The sequence below is a fragment of the Mesocricetus auratus genome, unplaced genomic scaffold (genome assembly GCF_017639785.1).
Source record: "Mesocricetus auratus isolate SY011 unplaced genomic scaffold, BCM_Maur_2.0 Super-Scaffold_2245, whole genome shotgun sequence".
Taxonomy (NCBI): Eukaryota; Metazoa; Chordata; class Mammalia; order Rodentia; family Cricetidae; genus Mesocricetus; species Mesocricetus auratus.
The window spans coordinates 34,361,964-34,380,505 of NW_024429180.1; the positions used below are offsets into that span (position 1 = coordinate 34,361,964).

The window sequence follows — 18,542 nt, forward strand, 5'->3', positions numbered from 1 at the left end:
AGATTTCCAAAGAGAAACCCTGTCTCAGAAAAAAATAAATAAAAGTAAAAGAGATAAAGTAATAATAGATAAATAAATAAGCCACGTAAACATGGAAAATACACAGAGAGGCTGGATAATGTATGCTATTGTGTTTTTCAGTTTTTTGATTGCTCAGGAAGGAACAGCTGCTAAACAACACTTGATTATAAATGCTGCTAAATTAATTCAACTTCTATCTTTTGAAAATGCCTTGACTTCAAAACTTAAGTATAAGGATATGTTACTTGGGAAAGGAGATTTTGCTTATGTTTCTACAGAAAATGAAAAGCTGAGGATTCCTTCAAGGCTTCTGTGGTTTGATGAACCAAGACCCCCGGAAGCATTGGACCAAGTGTTCCAACAACTGAAACAGCTAAGATGATGCAGTATTACAGACCCCAAAAATATGGACTTATACAGGATTCTGAGTTTTTTCATGATCCCCATGGTATGAACAGCACCCCCTTCCAGCACAAAGCAGTTTGGAATGAGCGACGTCCTATTCCCATCTTGTTTATAAATCTTTGTTTTCATTTAAATGGGATTGTTTATAATTGGTTAATGATCACAACCAATCTCTTATTAATGGTAAAAAGGGGAATTATGGTATGGGTATGGTTTTTCGTTTATTGATACAAATTCAAGGTCAATTTTGTGATATGTATATTTCTCCTCTTGATTAAATATTGTCCTAATACTGTTCTTTTCAAAATAATGCTAATTGAATACAGACTATAGATAGTTACTTACAATAGTCAGAATTTGTAGTTAGGTAAGTTAGGTTTTCTAGACATATAGAGATGTATTTGACACAGATAGCTTCTAGGATATAACGCCAATACCGGGAAAGCAGAGAAGAGGGGCTGACATACATTGGAGAAGACGACATTGAGGTAGAAATGAGAGTTCCCCAGGAGGATGTGAGGCTGATCATGGGTTAGCAAGGAGCCAATATTAAACAGCTGCGGAAACAGACAGGCGCTCACATTGACTTGGACTCGGGATATGAGGGTGATTAGCGGGTGCTGCTGCTGAGCGGCTCACCTGTTGAGGTGTGCCAAGCCAAAGCAGCAATGCATCAGATCCTGACAGAGAACACCCCGGTGTCCCAGGAACTCTGCGTCCCCCAGCGATCCGTGGGCAGAGTCATTGGGAGAGGTGGCGAGACGATTCGTTCTATCTGTAAGGCCTCTGGAGCCAAAATTACGTGCCATAAGGAATCAGAGGGGACGTTACTACAGTCAAGACTCGTAAAAATCTCGGGGACACGGAAGGAAGTGGAAGCGGCTCACTGTCTGATTATGGAGAAAGTGTTAGAAGATGAAGATCTTCCAAGCAGGATTGCCCATTCGGCCGAAACCAGAGTTCCAGGAGAGCAGCCTATCGGTGTTCGAAGAGAGGAAGTCATAGAGCCAGGAGCAGCTGGAGAAGCAGCCTTATGGAAGAGTAGCAGGTCCAGCATGGACCCAGCCATATCCCTGGAGGTTCATCTCGGCAGAGGTGATGGCGATATGGTTGCTGCAGCACCACAAGAAGGTTCCCGGCAGACACCCAATGATGATGGCCTTCAAGATTCTGGTGTCCACAACTATCCAGAGACATCCATGTTTGAAGTTGCCAATCCCGACTTCATTTTCCATGCCGATGAGTTCCTAGACGTGTACGTTTCTGCTTCTGAAAACCCTAACCACTTCTGGATCCAATTCATTGACTCCGTCAGCTTCCATTGGGAAGAACTTATGATCGAGATGACTCGGCACTATGAAAATAGTCTGCCTGAAGACTTGACTGTGAACATAGGAGACACTGTAGCAGCACCTTACTCCGTAGATGGTTGCTGGTATCGAGCCAAGATTCTTGGTACCCTGGAAAATGGGAACTTGGACCTATATTTTGTTGACTTTGGAGATAATGGGAATTGCCCAGGGGAGGATCTGAGGGCTCTCAGGGCGGATTTCCTGATCCTTCCTATTCTGGCAATAGAATGCAGTCTGGCACGGATTGCCCCCTCAGGTGAACAGTGGGAAGAGGAAGCTCTGGAGGAGTTTGAAAGACTCACTGCCTGTGGTGCCTGGAAGCCATTGGTGGCCAAGTTCTCTGGCGATGTCCACACTGGAATGTCAACTTGGCCAGAAATCTATCTATATGATTCCAGCAATGGGCAGGAACTTGATATTGGGCAAGAGTTAGTTCGTAAAGGATATGCAGTCAAACTTGCCGAATCTGCAGCAGACGAAACGGTCCCATATATATTGATGGTGGACACGGCTTAGGAGGAGACAGATGCTTCTCTTACCAGTGCGGTCAATGAGACCCGGAAGCGCCCTGAAGCCTTACCTCGTGCCTATTCCTGCCTCAGCTTAACAAAAGCCGCAGTCTTCAGAAGAACACTGAGAAGATCAGCATCAATATGAAGGTCTCATGGGGGAAGCAAGTGCTGAGGATGCTGAAGACAGCTCTTTTGTAGTATTCCTTCAGGTGTTAGTTTATCAACTTTCGTTTAACTGCAAGTAGAAGAAATGGAGAGACAACTTAGGAGATGTTAAATTAACAGGATGTCTGTATACACATACCTAGAGAAATAAAGAATGTACTTCTGCTTGGAAAAAAAGTGTATGTAGCATTTCACTTGAACTACATGAACAAAATCACTTCCAAGGATTCCAAAGAAGGCACAATAATAGCAATTCTGTGGCTCAGTATTTACTTGAGAGTTTCCCATCAATCACATGCAATAGTTTAGCTGCTCTGACGTTGAAACATGCTTTTTGGAATAATAAGTTTAATAGTATGAATCCCCTCCATCAGGGTGCATTCCAATTGACACTGTTGCTGATACCTCTGCCTTGCTAATAGTCACTGTCTGATGTGTGCACACGGGTTTTTGTGTGTTTGTTTGTCTGTGTGTGTGTGTGTGTGTGTGTGTGTGCTGATTATAAAGCATCTTACATATTTGAGAGGTTTTCCTAAAAATAATTTGCTTTGGTTTTTAAATCAACATATATCATTTCATACTTTGGTGAGTTTGTGCATCCATACAATGTATTCATCCCATGTCATCTCATATCCATACCTTTAACACATGCCCAAACTTATCCCAGGCCCTCTGTTAGCTCCTGCTGTTCCATAAACCTCTTCTTTATTAGTTGTATTTCATTTAAATTTTTGTTTCTGTTTGTCTGGCTTCTCTGTGAAGCCCTGGCATCCCGGAATATGCTCTAGACCAGGGAGACATCAAACTCATCGACTCCCCTGTCACTTCTACCCCTGTGATGGTGTTTAAGGTTCTTGCTACTATAAAGACATTCCCAGGAATCCACCAAAAACCACACCAACTAAGAATCAAAGTAATAACGGGCAGGGCACCATAAATGTCTTTCATATGTAATGAGATTGATCAGTACCCTAAGTTCCATCCTGGAACCCTGTACCGTAATGACTGAAGCAGAGATCTCTTTGAGTCTACTTGTAGAGACGGAGAAGTGATGTGGAAAGGGGTCAAGGCCGTGCTCGGGGAAACGCACAGAAACAGCTGGACCTGAGCTAGTGGGAGTTCACTGACTCCTGAAAATAGCTGGGCAACCTGCATGGGACCAAACCAGGTTCCTTGAACCTGGGTGTCTGCTGGGTGTTTTTGGCCATGTATGGGGCATCTGGCTTTGGAACCAGGATTTATCCCTAATGCATGAAGTGTGTTTTTGGAACCAATTTCCTATGGGCTCAGCCTAGAGGCAGGGAGGGAGGGCCTGTGTTCTGTCCCAAATGATGTCCCAGACTCTGATTCCCCTTGGAAGACCTCAGCCTCCCTTAGTAGAAGATTGGGCGTGGGATGGGGACATAGTGGGGGGGTTGGAGGGTCTGGAGGCAGAGGGAACTGAGATTGCTGTGTTAAATAAGATTGTTTTAAAAGTAAGGTGTGTACTACTACACCTGGTTCATATTTGATCTGATTTAAAGACCCAAAGAGTCCAGCAGTTAGTGTTGCACATGTGTGCATGTGTATAGGACCATACCAAGGAACACAACCAACCTGCCTATCACCGCCTATGTACCCGGTAATAACTAACTTAGGCTCACCCACATAGTCAGTAACTTAGCTAGCTTTAGGACGTCATGAGGACTCTCCTCCATGCTTGAGTATTGATTGGCTTAATCTTGTCAAAGTTTCAAATATATAATTTTGCAGTTTTAGCTGTGAAACTCACTGCCACTGGCATCTGCTCTTACACACCTTTTGATTGTTAGCAAGGCCTCTTAAAAGAGCCTTGCAGTTTTGTTTTGTTTTGTTCTTTTGCCGCTTATGCCGCCTCAGGAAGACTCCATTAAAGGAGCCACGTGAGTCTGCTTGTCTCTAGCAAAACAGAGCCCACCAGAGAAACATGCTGTTCTCTGTCCTTTTGTTTTTAAAATCCCTCTTTAGCTTGAGTTATTCTATGTGGAATTTCATGCTGGGAGGACTGGGTGGGGGGACATGGCAGGGGATATGCAGATTATCGTGTGAAGCAAACTTGTTTCAAAATTAAATAAAAAAAGATACTTTCTGCAAAAGTGTATGTATATATGTGTGTGTGTTTATGTGTCTGTGTGTTCTTGTGTGTTAACTTTGGAATGGCTTGTGAAAATTTCCCCCCGGAAACTAGTTGTACTGGTTGCCTCGGAAGACACATTTTCTGCATTAACCTTTTGTTACTTGGGACTCTTGTAGGAGGTGCAGGTATTATTTACCCAAATTTATTGTTTCTGGATGACTAGAAGTCAAGCATGTGTGTAGGTCCCAGCTGCTCAAGAACCTGAGCAAACAGAATCTGAGGACAGCCTGGGCAACACACCAAACATCTGTCTCTGAAATAACAGTAATAACAATAATAAAAATACTAACGGGAAAACTGAACCAAAGACACGTGAATGTCCCTACACGATGTTGTAGTCACTCAACAAACATTTTTGTCTGAGTGTTCATCCTGCTCCAGGCGTGAGAGATGATATTTCAAAAAACATCTCCGCATGAACTGGAGTGACTCTGTCCTCGCAGCAGTTTGAAGGTTCTTAGTGGTCCGGGTATGATCAAGATGGCCGCTGGAATTCAGATTGTCAAGCAAACTGCTGCCCGCCACAGCCTCCCTTTCTATGGGCTGGAATCAGCGCAATTGGTCCACAGGTGCTCTCGACCCACAGCTCCCTAACCTGGGTGGTGGCCCTGGTGACTTATGTCCATGTGGAGTGTCCGGGGCTCCTCCGCAGTGCCATGCAGTGTCCGTCCCCTTTTTACTCCTTTCAACAGAGTTGTTTTCCTGTCTCCTAGCCCGATGGAAATGGGGAGTGGATACTGGCAGAAGTTGTGTTTGTTTGTTTGTTTGTTTGTTTGTTTGTTTGACGGAAGAGTTCTCTGTGCCTCTCTGTAGAAAAAGAGCTGGTCTTGAACTCAGAGAGATCCGCCTGCCTCTGCCTCCCAATTGCTGGGATTAAAGGCGTGTACCACCACACTCCAGGTAAGCAGAGCCCGAAGTGCCTGATACCAAGAGGCTCCTCCCGCAGACAAAGAAGTGATTCACTTGATCCGAGAAAGCCCACCAATGATCCAAGGCCCCTGAGCTTTGGAGCATCCAAATCTCATCCTCAGAGAAGATCCGAGGACTCCAAGGGCCTCCCTCCAGTTGGTTCTTTACTCCTCAGCAGATGCAGGATCCATTAACAGCATCTCCTTCCTGAGGCTCTAAGTGGCTAGTGAGGTGGGCAGGCTCAGAGGTTTAATCTCAGTCATTGGCCTTCAGAGCGCCTTGGCTCAGGTAGCTTATAGGAAGCCAGAGCAAGGATTAGCTGTGGTTTAGGGCAATTGTCAGACTTCAAGACAGGCATTGATTGGTGCGGGCGTGGCAGGGAGGCGGGGCAAGCCTCTGTTAAATAGCTGCCACCTGCTTGACTGCTTCAGAGTGTTACTGGTGAGGTACAAGGAGAAGGAGAGCAGGACTTCGGAAGACAGGTACAGTCCGGGCTGCAGAGAGGAGTTTGGGGCTTGGGAGAGTCTGGGTGGTGGGCAGCCTGGCAACTGGAGGCAGAAGTTCCGGATTGAGGGTGGGATGCACGGGGCCAGTGGCGGGTGTTTGGTCTTTCACGGGTCCCCTTCTGGGCCAGCTGTGCTGGGAGCAAGGGCTCTGGCCCCAGGGGCTCGGCTCCCATACCTGGTAGACCACTCGCCACTACTCGGGGCTCCTAGACTGGCTCCTTTTGAAATGAGGGGTCTTCTTTCCCGATTTAGTCCCAATGACTGTCTGCAACTGCAGGATATTTGGTTCTTTATTTAGTGGCAGGGTCTGTGTCGATCTGGCTTTGAACTGAGCTCCTCCGGCTTTCACCTCTGGAGAGATGGACGTACGGGCAAGCCCCAGAATATTCTACTTTGAATTGATTTTTCCTGGAGCCTTCTTTCCTCTTTGTTTGTGAGATGTAGCACTACTAATAAAGACCCAGTGACAGGTATTGGGAATAAAAGTGAGGATCTGAGACGCAGAGTGGCAACCACTAGAGTTCTCACCAATGCTCAGAAGGAATGGGCGATCCTGTTCTCCAGACTACATCTGCCTCCACCAGATGTCAGACTGTACTGAGCTCCTGTCTCCTCCCAACTTGTGCTGGGATTAAAGGCGGGGTTCCCAAGTACTGAACAAAGCTTGGTGTGAGCTGTTTTAAACGATCCCTTTCCTGTAGTTCAGGGTAACCATGAAACAGATCTTTCTGCCTGCTTCTCACGGGTGTTGGGATTAAAGGTGTGTCCCCCCACTGCCTGGCCTCTAACTCTAGTGTGGCTGCTGGGATTAAAGGTGTGTACTACCGTTCCCTGGCCTCTATAGCTATAAGTGGTGTGTCTGCTGGGATTAGAGGTGTCTACCACCATGGCCTGGGTTCAGATCCTTCTGCCTCCACTTACTTGGTACTGGCCTTATGAACATGGCCTTCCACACCAGCCTCAATCCCCATCAGTGTTTAAGTAAAATCCGGCTTTGACTCCATTAACACATGCCTTATGATAGCAATCCCAGCAACTCAGCACACACTAATTTGTAATATCTGAATTTAGATTTGTCTGTTGTTTCCAATGGATATCACCCAAGAAACCTGTACTGGTGACACACTCGACAAATATTACCAGTGTTTCGTGGGGAGCAGTGAGATGGCTAGACCAGCAAGGGAATCCAGATACATATTGTCCTCCTTTGATTTGGGAATGAAATATAGTTATTCAGGAAAAGCTGAAATAGCTGATGTATAATTTCATGTACCTCAGTTAGCATTTTAAGTATCCAAAGACATTTTTTTTAATTTTTCTGTATAAATTTAGATAAGAAACAAGGTTGCTTCACAAGTCAGTTCCAGGTCCCTCTCCCTTTCCCTCCCTTCCTCCCGTGCCCTCCCACCAACCCCCCCCCATTATCCCCTCATTTCCCCATGGAGGGTGAGGGCCTCCATGGGGGTGTCCAAAGACATTTTCTATAAAGTGATTTTGTTTTTTGTTGTTACTAGACATTTGAAATGGGGAAAAAAATAGACAGGTTGGATTTTTTTCTTGTTGTTGTTGTTTTGGTTATTTTATTTTGCTTTGTTTTCTGAGACGGGTTTCCTGTGTGCCCCTAACTGTCCTGAAACTTAGCTCTGAAGGCCAGACAGACTGCCTTCGAACTCAGAACTCCTCTTCCTCTGCCTCCTGAATGCCTGGATTAAAGGCCTACACCACCACTGTCTGGCTTAGTAGTAGGGGGTTTTGGTTTTTTTGGTTTTTGGTTTTTGTTCTCATGCTTCTCTGCCAATGAAACAAGTTGGGGGTACTAAACTACTTCTTGATTTGTTTGTTTCAGAGTACAGCAGAGAAAGTCCACTATGGAAAAAGTGGCGGTCGTCCTTGGACTCCCAGCATTTGCTTCAGTAGCTTCCAGCATATACCGCCTATACCGGGAAAGCAGAGAAGAGCGGCTGACATACGTTGGAGAAGACGACATTGAGGTAGAAATGAGAGTTCCCCAGGAGGCTGTGAGGCTGATCATGGGTCGGCAAGGAGCCAATCTTAAACAGCTGCGGAAACAGACAGGCGCTCGCATTGACTTGGACTCGGGCGATGAGGGTGATGAGCGGGTGCTGCTGCTGAGCGGCCTACCTGGTGAGGTGTGCCAAGCCAAAGCAGCAATGCATCAGATCCCGACAGAGAACACCCTGGTGTCCGAGGAAGTCTCTGTGCCCCAGCGATCCGTGGGCAGAGTCATTGGGAGAGGTGGCGAGACGATTCGTTCTATCTGTAAGGCCTCTGGAGCCAAAATTACGTGCCATAAGGAATCAGAGGGGACGTTACTACAGTCAAGACTCGTAAAAATCTCGGGGACACGGAAGGAAGTGGAAGCGGCTAAGCATCTGATTATGGAGAAAGTGTTAGAAGATGAAGATCTTCCAAGCAGGATTGCCCATTCGGCCGAAACCAGAGTTCCAGGAGAGCAGCCTATCGGTGTTCGAAGAGAGGAAGTCATAGAGCCAGGAGCGGCTGGAGAAGCAGCCTTATGGAAGAGTAGCAGTTCGAGCATGGACCCAGCCGTACCCCTGGAGGTTCATCTCGGCAGAGGTGATGGCGATACGGTTGCTGCAGCACCACAAGAAGGTTCCCGGCAGACACCCAATGATGATGGCCTTCAAGATTCTGGTGTCCACAACTATCCAGAGACATCCATGTTTGAAGTTGCCAATCCCGACTTCATTTTCCATGCCGATGAGTTCCTAGACGTGTACGTTTCTGCTTCTGAAAACCCTAACCACTTCTGGATCCAATTCATTGACTCCGTCAGCTTCCATTGCGAAAAACTTATGATCGAGATGACTCGGCACTATGAAAACAGTCTGCCTGAAGACTTGACCGTGAACGTAGGAGACATTGTAGCAGCACGTTACTCCGTAGATGGTTGCTGGTATCGAGCCAAGATTCTTGGTACCCTGGAAAATGGGAACTTGGACCTATATTTTGTTGACTTTGGAGATAATGGGAATTGCCCAGGGGAGGATCTGAGGGCTCTCAGGGTGGACTTCCTGATCCTTCCTATTCAGGCAGTAGAATGCAGTCTGGCACGGATTGCCCCCTCAGGTGAACAGTGGGAAGAGGAAGCTCTGGAGGAGTTTGAAAGACTCACTGCCTGTGGTGCCTGGAAGCCATTGGTGGCCAAGTTCTCTGGCGATGTCCATACTGGAATGTCAACTTGGCCAGAAGTCTATCTATATGATTCCAGCAATGGGCAGGAACTTGATATTGGGCAAGAGTTAGTTCGTAAAGGATATGCAGTCAAACTTGCCGAATCTGCAGCAGACGAAACTGTCCCATATATATTGATGGTGGACACGGCCGAGGAGGAGACAGATGCTTCTCTTGCCAGTGAGGTCAATGAGACCCGGAAGCGCCCTGAAGCCTTACCTCGTGCCTATTCCTGCCTCAGCTTAACAAAAGCCGCAGTCTTCAGAAGAACACGGAGAAGATCAGCATCAATATGAAGGTCTCATGGGGGAAGCAAGTGCTGAGGATGCTGAAGACAGCTCTTTTGTAGTATTCCTTCAGGTATTCGTTTATCAACTTTCGTTTAACTGCAAGTAGAAGAAATGGAGAGACAACTTAGGAGATGTTAAATTAACAGGATGTCTGTATACACATATCTAGAGAAATAAAGAATGTACTTCTGCTTGGAAAAAATTGTATGTAGCATTTCACTTGAACTACATGAACAAAATCACTTCCAAGGATTCCAAAGAAGGCACAATAATAGCAATTCTGTGGCTCAGTATTTACTTGAGAGTTTCCCATCAATCACATACAATAGTTTAGCTGCTCTGACGTTGAAACATGCTTTTTGGAATAATAAGTTTAATAGTATGAATCCCCTCCATCAGGGTGCATTCCAATTGACACTGTTGCTGATACCTCTGCCTTGCTAATAGTCACTGTCTGATGTGTGTACACGGGATTTTGTGTGTTTGTTTGGTTGTGTGTGTGTGTGTGTGTGCTGATTATAAAGCATCTTACATATTTGAGAGGTTTTCCTAAAATTAACTTGCTTTGGTTTTTAAATCAACATACATCATTTCATACTTTGGTGAGTTTGTGCATCCATACAATGTACTCATCCCATGTCATCTCATATCCATACCTTTAACACACGCCCAAACTTATCCCAGGCCCTCTGTTAGCTCCTGCTGTTTCATAAACCTCTTCTTTATTAGTTTTACTTCATTTAAATTTTTGTTTCTGTTTGTCTGGCTTCTCTGTGAAGTCCTGGCATCCCGGAATATGCTCTAGGCCAGGGAGATATCAAACTCAGCGACTCCCCTGTCACTTCTACCCCTGTGATGGTGTTTAAGGTTCTTGCTACTATAAAGACATTCCCAGGAATCCACCAAAAACCACACCAACTAAGAATCAAAGTAATAACGGGCAGGGCACCATAAATGTCTTTCATATGTAATGAGATTGATCAGTACCCTAAGTTCCATCCTGGAACCCTGTCCAGTAATGACAGAAGCAGAGATCCACAGATAAGCACTGGACCAGTCTCCTTGAGTCCACTTGTAGAGACGGAGAAGTGATGAGGAAAGGGGTCAAGGCCGTGCTCGGGGAAACGCACAGAAACAGCTGGACCTGAGCTAGTGGGAGTTCACTGACTCCTGAAAATAGCTGGGCAACCTGCATGGGACCAAACCAGGTTCCTTGAACCTGGGTGTCAGCTGGGTGTTTTTGGCCATGTATGGGGCATCTGGCTTTGGAACCAGGATTTATCCCTAATGCATGAAGTGTGTTTTTGGAACCAATTTCCTATGGGCTCAGCCTAGAGGCAGGGAGGGAGGGCCTGTGTTCTGTCCCAAATGATGTCCCAGACTCTGATTCCCCTTGGAAGACCTCAGCCTCCCTTAGTAGAAGATTGGGCATGGGATGGGGACATAGTGGGGGGGTTGGAGGGTCTGGAGGCAGAGGGAACTGAGATTGCTGTGTTAAATAAGATTGTTTTAAAAGTAAGGTGTGTACTACTACACCTGGTTCATATTTGATCTGATTTAAAGACCCAAAGAGTCCAGCAGTTAGTGTTGCACATGTGTGCATGTGTATAGGACCATACCAAGGAACACAACCAACCTGCCTATCACCGCCTATGTACCCGGTAATAACTAACTTAGGCTCACCCACATAGTCAGTAACTTAGCTAGCTTTAGGACGTCATGAGGACTCTCCTCCATGCTTGAGTATTGATTGGCTTAATCTTGTCAAAGTTTCAAATATATAATTTTGCAGTTTTAGCTGTGAAACTCACTGCCACTGGCATCTGCTCTTACACACCTTTTGATTGTTAGCAAGGCCTCTTAAAAGAGCCTTGCAGTTTTGTTTTGTTTTGTTCTTTTGCCGCTTATGCCGCCTCAGGAAGACTCCATTAAAGGAGCCACGTGAGTCTGCTTGTCTCTAGCAAAACAGAGCCCACCAGAGAAACATGCTGTTCTCTGTCCTTTTGTTTTTAAAATCCCTCTTTAGCTTGAGTTATTCTATGTGGAATTTCATGCTGGGAGGACTGGGTGGGGGGACATGGCAGGGGATATGCAGATTATCGTGTGAAGCAAACTTGTTTCAAAATTAAATAAAAAAAGATACTTTCTGCAAAAGTGTATGTATATATGTGTGTGTGTTTATGTGTCTGTGTGTTCTTGTGTGTTAACTTTGGAATGGCTTGTGAAAATTTCCCCCCGGAAACTAGTTGTACTGGTTGCCTCGGAAGACACATTTTCTGCATTAACCTTTTGTTACTTGGAACTCTTGTAGGAGGTGCAGGTATTATTTACCCAAATTTATTGTTTCTGGATGACTAGAAGTCAAGCATGTGTGTAGGTCCCAGCTGCTCAAGAACCTGAGCAAACAGAATCTGAGGACAGCCTGGGCAACACACCAAACATCTGTCTCTGAAATAACAGTAATAACAATAATAAAAATACTAACGGGAAAACTGAACCAAAGACACGTGAATGTCCCTACACGATGTTGTAGTCACTCAACAAACATTTTTGTCTGAGTGTTCATCCTGCTCCAGGCGTGAGAGATGATATTTCAAAAAACATCTCCGCATGAACTGGAGTGACTCTGTCCTCGCAGCAGTTTGAAGGTTCTTAGTGGTCCGGGTATGATCAAGATGGCCGCTGGAATTCAGATTGTCAAGCAAACTGCTGCCCGCCACAGCCTCCCTTTCTATGGGCTGGAATCAGCGCAATTGGTCCACAGGTGCTCTCGACCCACAGCTCCCTAACCTGGGTGGTGGCCCTGGTGACTTATGTCCATGTGGAGTGTCCGGGGCTCCTCCGCAGTGCCATGCAGTGTCTGCCCCCTTTTTAGTCCTTTCAACAGAGTCGTTTTCCTGTCTCCTAGCCCGATGGAAATGGGGAATGGATACTGGCAGAAGTTGTGTTTGTTTGTTTGTTTGACGGAAGAGTTCTCTGTGCCTCTCTGTAGAAAAAGAGCTGGACTTGAACTCAGAGAGATCCGCCTGCCTCTGCCTCCCAATTGCTGGGATTAAAGGCGTGTACCACCACACTCCAGGTAAGCAGAGCCCGAAGTGCCTGATACCAAGAGGCTCCTCCCGCAGACAAAGAAGTGATTCACTTGATCCGAGAAAGCCCACCAATGATCCAAGGCCCCTGAGCTTTGGAGCATCCAAATCTCATCCTCAGAGAAGATCCGAGGACTCCAAGGGCCTCCCTCCAGTTGGTTCTTTACTCCTCAGCAGATGCAGGATCCATTAACAGCATCTCCTTCCTGAGGCTCTAAGTGGCTAGTGAGGTGGGCAGGCTCAGAGGTTTAATCTCAGTCATTGGCCTTCAGAGCGCCTTGGCTCAGGTAGCTTATAGGAAGCCAGAGCAAGGATTAGCTGTGGTTTAGGGCAATTGTCAGACTTCAAGACAGGCGTTGATTGGTGCGGGCGTGGCAGGGAGGCGGGGCAAGCCTCTGTTAAATAGCTGCCACCTGCTTGACTGCTTCAGAGTGTTACTGGTGAGGTACAAGGAGAAGGAGAGCAGGACTTCGGAAGACAGGTACAGTCCGGGCTGCAGAGAGGAGTTTGGGGCTTGGGAGAGTCTGGGTGGTGGGCAGCCTGGCAACTGGAGGCAGAAGTTCCGGATTGAGGGTGGGATGCACGGGGCCAGTGGCGGGTGTTTGGTCTTTCACGGGTCCCCTTCTGGGCCACCTGTGCTCGGAGCAAGGGCTCTGGCCCCAGGGGCTCGGCTCCCATACCTGGTAGACCACTCGCCACTACTCGGGGCTCCTAGACTGGCTCCTTTTGAAATGAGGGGTCTTCTTTCCCCGATTTAGTCCCAATGACTGTCTGCAACTGCAGGATATTTGGTTCTTTATTTAGTGGCAGGGCCTGTGTCGATCTGGCTTTGAACTGAGCTCCTCCGGCTTTCACCTCTGGAATGATGGACGTACGGGCAAGCCCCAGAATATTCTACTTTGAATTGATTTTTCCTGGAGCCTTCTTTCCTCTTTGTTTGTGAGATGTAGCACTACTAATAAAGACCCAGTGACAGGTATTGGGAATAAAAGTGAGGATCTGAGACGCAGAGTGGCAACCACTAGAGTTCTCACCAATGCTCAGAAGGAATGGGCGATCCTGTTCTCCAGACTACATCTGCCTCCACCAGATGTCAGACTGTACTGAGCTCCTGTCTCCTCCCAACTTGTGCTGGGATTAAAGGCGGGGTTCCCAAGTACTGAACAAAGCTTGGTGTGAGCTGTTTTAAACGATCCCTTTCCTGTAGTTCAGGGTAACCATGAAACAGATCTTTCTGCCTGCTTCTCACGGGTGTTGGGATTAAAGGTGTGTCCCCCCACTGCCTGGCCTCTAACTCTAGTGTGGCTGCTGGGATTAAAGGTGTGCACTACCGTTCCCTGGCCTTTATAGCTATAAGTGGTGTGTCTGCTGGGATTAGAGGTGTCTACCACCATGGCCTGGGTTCAGATCCTTCTGCCTCCACTTACTTGGTACTGGCCTTATGAACATGGCCTTCCACACCAGCCTCAATCCCCATCAGTGTTTAAGTAAAATCCGGCTTTGACTCCATTAACACATGCCTTATGATAGCAATCCCAGCAACTCAGCACACACTTATTTGTAATATCTGAATTTAGATTTGTCTGTTGTTTCCAATGGATATCACCCAAGAAACCTGTACTGGTGACACACTCGACAAATATTACCAGTGTTTCGTGGGGAGCAGTGAGATGGCTAGACCAGCAAGGGAATCCAGATACATATTGTCCTCCTTTGATTTGGGAATGAAATATAGTTATTCAGGAAAAGCTGAAATAGCTGATGTATAATTTCATGTACCTCAGTTAGCATTTTAAGTATCCAAAGACATTTTTTTTAATTTTTCTGTATAAATTTAGATAAGAAACAAGGTTGCTTCACAAGTCAGTTCCAGGTCCCTCTCCCTTTCCCTCCCTTCCTCCCGTGCCCTCCCACCAACCCCCCCATTATCCCTCATTTCCCCATGGAGGGTGAGGGCCTCCATGGGGGTGTCCAAAGACATTTTCTATAAAGTGATTTTGTTTTTTGTTGTTACTAGACATTTGAAATGGGGAAAAAAATAGACAGGTTGGATTTTTTTCTTGTTGTTGTTGTTTTGGTTATTTTATTTTGCTTTGTTTTCTGAGACGGGTTTCCTGTGTGCCCCTAACTGTCCTGAAACTTAGCTCTGAAGGCCAGACAGACTGCCTTCGAACTCAGAACTCCTCTTCCTCTGCCTCCTGAATGCCTGGATTAAAGGCCTACACCACCACTGTCTGGCTTAGTAGTAGGGGGTTTTGGTTTTTTTGGTTTTTGGTTTTTGTTCTCATGCTTCTCTGCCAATGAAACAAGTTGGGGGTACTAAACTACTTCTTGATTTGTTTGTTTCAGAGTACAGCAGAGAAAGTCCACTATGGAAAAAGTGGCGGTCGTCCTTGGACTCCCAGCATTTGCTTCAGTAGCTTCCAGCATATACCGCCTATACCGGGAAAGCAGAGAAGAGCGGCTGACATACGTTGGAGAAGACGACATTGAGGTAGAAATGAGAGTTCCCCAGGAGGCTGTGAGGCTGATCATGGGTCGGCAAGGAGCCAATCTTAAACAGCTGCGGAAACAGACAGGCGCTCGCATTGACTTGGACTCGGGCGATGAGGGTGATGAGCGGGTGCTGCTGCTGAGCGGCCTACCTGGTGAGGTGTGCCAAGCCAAAGCAGCAATCCATCAGATCCCGACAGAGAACACCCCGGTGTCCGAGGAACTCTGCGTCCCCCAGCGATCCGTGGGCAGAGTCATTGGGAGAGGTGGCGAGACGATTCGTTCTATCTGTAAGGCCTCTGGAGCCAAAATTACGTGCCATAAGGAATCAGAGGGGACGTTACTACAGTCAAGACTCGTAAAAATCTCGGGGACACGGAAGGAAGTGGAAGCGGCTAAGCATCTGATTATGGAGAAAGTGTTAGAAGATGAAGATCTTCCAAGCAGGATTGCCCATTCGGCCGAAACCAGAGTTCCAGGAGAGCAGCCTATCGGTGTTCGAAGAGAGGAAGTCATAGAGCCAGGAGCGGCTGGAGAAGCAGCCTTATGGAAGAGTAGCAGTTCGAGCATGGACCCAGCCGTACCCCTGGAGGTTCATCTCGGCAGAGGTGATGGCGATACGGTTGCTGCAGCACCACAAGAAGGTTCCCGGCAGACACCCAATGATGATGGCCTTCAAGATTCTGGTGTCCACAACTATCCAGAGACATCCATGTTTGAAGTTGCCAATCCCGACTTCATTTTCCATGCCGATGAGTTCCTAGACGTGTACGTTTCTGCTTCTGAAAACCCTAACCACTTCTGGATCCAATTCATTGACTCCGTCAGCTTCCATTGCGAAAAACTTATGATCGAGATGACTCGGCACTATGAAAACAGTCTGCCTGAAGACTTGACCATGAACGTAGGAGACATTGTAGCAGCACGTTACTCCGTAGATGGTTGCTGGTATCGAGCCAAGATTCTTGGTACCCTGGAAAATGGGAACTTGGACCTATATTTTGTTGACTTTGGAGATAATGGGAATTGCCCAGGGGAGGATCTGAGGGCTCTCAGGGCGGACTTCCTGATCCTTCCTATTCAGGCAGTAGAATGCAGTCTGGCACGGATTGCCCCCTCAGGTGAACAGTGGGAAGAGGAAGCTCTGGAGGAGTTTGAAAGACTCACTGCCTGTGGTGCCTGGAAGCCATTGGTGGCCAAGTTCTCTGGCGATGTCCATACTGGAATGTCAACTTGGCCAGAAGTCTATCTATATGATTCCAGCAATGGGCAGGAACTTGATATTGGGCAAGAGTTAGTTCGTAAAGGATATGCAGTCAAACTTGCCGAATCTGCAGCAGACGAAACTGTCCCATATATATTGATGGTGGACACGGCCGAGGAGGAGACAGATGCTTCTCTTGCCAGTGAGGTCAATGAGACCCGGAAGCGCCCTGAAGCCTTACCTCGTGCCTATTCCTGCCTCAGCTTAACAAAAGCCGCAGTCTTCAGAAGAACACGGAGAAGATCAGCATCAATATGAAGGTCTCATGGGGGAAGCAAGTGCTGAGGATGCTGAAGACAGCTCTTTTGTAGTATTCCTTCAGGTATTCGTTTATCAACTTTCGTTTAACTGCAAGTAGAAGAAATGGAGAGACAACTTAGGAGATGTTAAATTAACAGGATGTCTGTATACACATATCTAGAGAAATAAAGAATGTACTTCTGCTTGGAAAAAATTGTATGTAGCATTTCACTTGAACTACATGAACAAAATCACTTCCAAGGATTCCAAAGAAGGCACAATAATAGCAATTCTGTGGCTCAGTATTTACTTGAGAGTTTCCCATCAATCACATACAATAGTTTAGCTGCTCTGACGTTGAAACATGCTTTTTGGAATAATAAGTTTAATAGTATGAATCCCCTCCATCAGGGTGCATTCCAATTGACACTGTTGCTGATACCTCTGCCTTGCTAATAGTCACTGTCTGATGTGTGTACACGGGATTTTGTGTGTTTGTTTGGTTGTGTGTGTGTGTGTGTGTGTGCTGATTATAAAGCATCTTACATATTTGAGAGGTTTTCCTAAAATTAACTTGCTTTGGTTTTTAAATCAACATACATCATTTCATACTTTGGTGAGTTTGTGCATCCATACAATGTACTCATCCCATGTCATCTCATATCCATACCTTTAACACACGCCCAAACTTATCCCAGGCCCTCTGTTAGCTCCTGCTGTTTCATAAACCTCTTCTTTATTAGTTTTACTTCATTTAAATTTTTGTTTCTGTTTGTCTGGCTTCTCTGTGAAGTCCTGGCATCCCGGAATATGCTCTAGGCCAGGGAGATATCAAACTCAGCGACTCCCCTGTCACTTCTACCCCTGTGATGGTGTGTAAGGTTCTTGCTACTATAAAGACATTCCCAGGAATCCACCAAAAACCACACCAACTAAGAATCAAAGTAATAACGGGCAGGGCACCACAAATGTCTTTCATATGTAATGAGATTGATCAGTACCCTAAGTTCCATCCTGGAACCCTGTCCAGTAATGACGGAAGCAGAGATCCACAGATCAGCACTGCACCAATCTCTTTGAGTCCACTTGTAGAGACGGAGAAGTGATGAGGAAAGGCGTCAAGGAGTGCTGGGGGAAACCCCAGAAACAGCTTGATCTGAGCTAGTGGGAGTTCACTGACTCCTGAAAATAGCTGGGCAACCTGCATGGGACCAAACCAGGTTCCTTGAACCTGGGTTTCAGCTGGGTGTTTTTGGCCATGTATGGGGCATCTGGCTTTGGAACCAGGATTTATCCCTAATGCAAAGAGTGTTTTTTTGGAACCAATTTCCTATGGGCTCAGCCTAGAGGCAGGGAGGGAGGTCCTTTGTTCTGTCCCAAATGATGTCACAGACTCTGATTCCCCTTGGAAGACCTCAGCCTTCTTTAGTAGACGATTGGGCATGGGATATGGAAATAGTGGGGGGGTTGGAGGGTCTGGAGGCAGAGGGAACTGAGATTGTTGTGTAAAATAGATTGTTTTAAAATTAAGGCTTGTACCACTACACCTGTTCATATTTGTTCATTATGGATTATGACTCATGAAGCTAGAGGCTTGGATCTCTCTGCACAATACAGGCCTCTTGACCTATCAGGGTCTCTTCTCCTCATCAGTTCTTACTGATAATTACATTGGGGAGCATCTGTTAAATTCAGGTTCTTCCAAAGACTTATGAGTTGTTTACTCACTTAATCTCTACCAGCTTCCCTTTAGAAGAGTCATTCTTAACATTCCTAATGCTGCAACCCTTTAACACAGTTCCTCATCATGTGGTAACTCCAACCATGATTTGATTTTTGTTGTTACTTCACAAGTATAATTTTGCTACTCTTATGAACTGTAATGTAAATATCCGTGTCTCAGCTGACCCCTGTGGCAGTCTTAG

At 46.2% G+C, this 18,542-nt stretch overlaps 2 protein-coding genes and 1 pseudogene across 2 annotated transcripts; all 3 read left to right on the top strand.

Annotated features, from left to right (window-relative positions):
* Positions 1–860: 860 nt before the first annotated feature.
* On the top strand, positions 861–2,312 carry LOC121138444 (annotated as a pseudogene).
* Positions 2,313–4,321: 2,009 nt separating this feature from the next.
* Positions 4,322–9,537, top strand: LOC121143975 (tudor and KH domain-containing protein-like). Its single transcript, XM_040757084.1, has 2 exons — positions 4,322–4,356; positions 7,872–9,537. The coding sequence occupies exons 1-2, from the start codon at positions 4,322–4,324 to the stop codon at positions 9,535–9,537; spliced, it is 1,701 nt and encodes a 566-aa protein (XP_040613018.1).
* Positions 9,538–11,437: 1,900 nt separating this feature from the next.
* On the top strand, positions 11,438–16,635 carry LOC121144160 (tudor and KH domain-containing protein-like). Its single transcript, XM_040757707.1, has 2 exons — positions 11,438–11,472; positions 14,970–16,635. Exons 1-2 carry the CDS (start codon positions 11,438–11,440, stop codon positions 16,633–16,635), a joined length of 1,701 nt encoding a protein of 566 aa, XP_040613641.1.
* Positions 16,636–18,542: the final 1,907 nt, after the last annotated feature.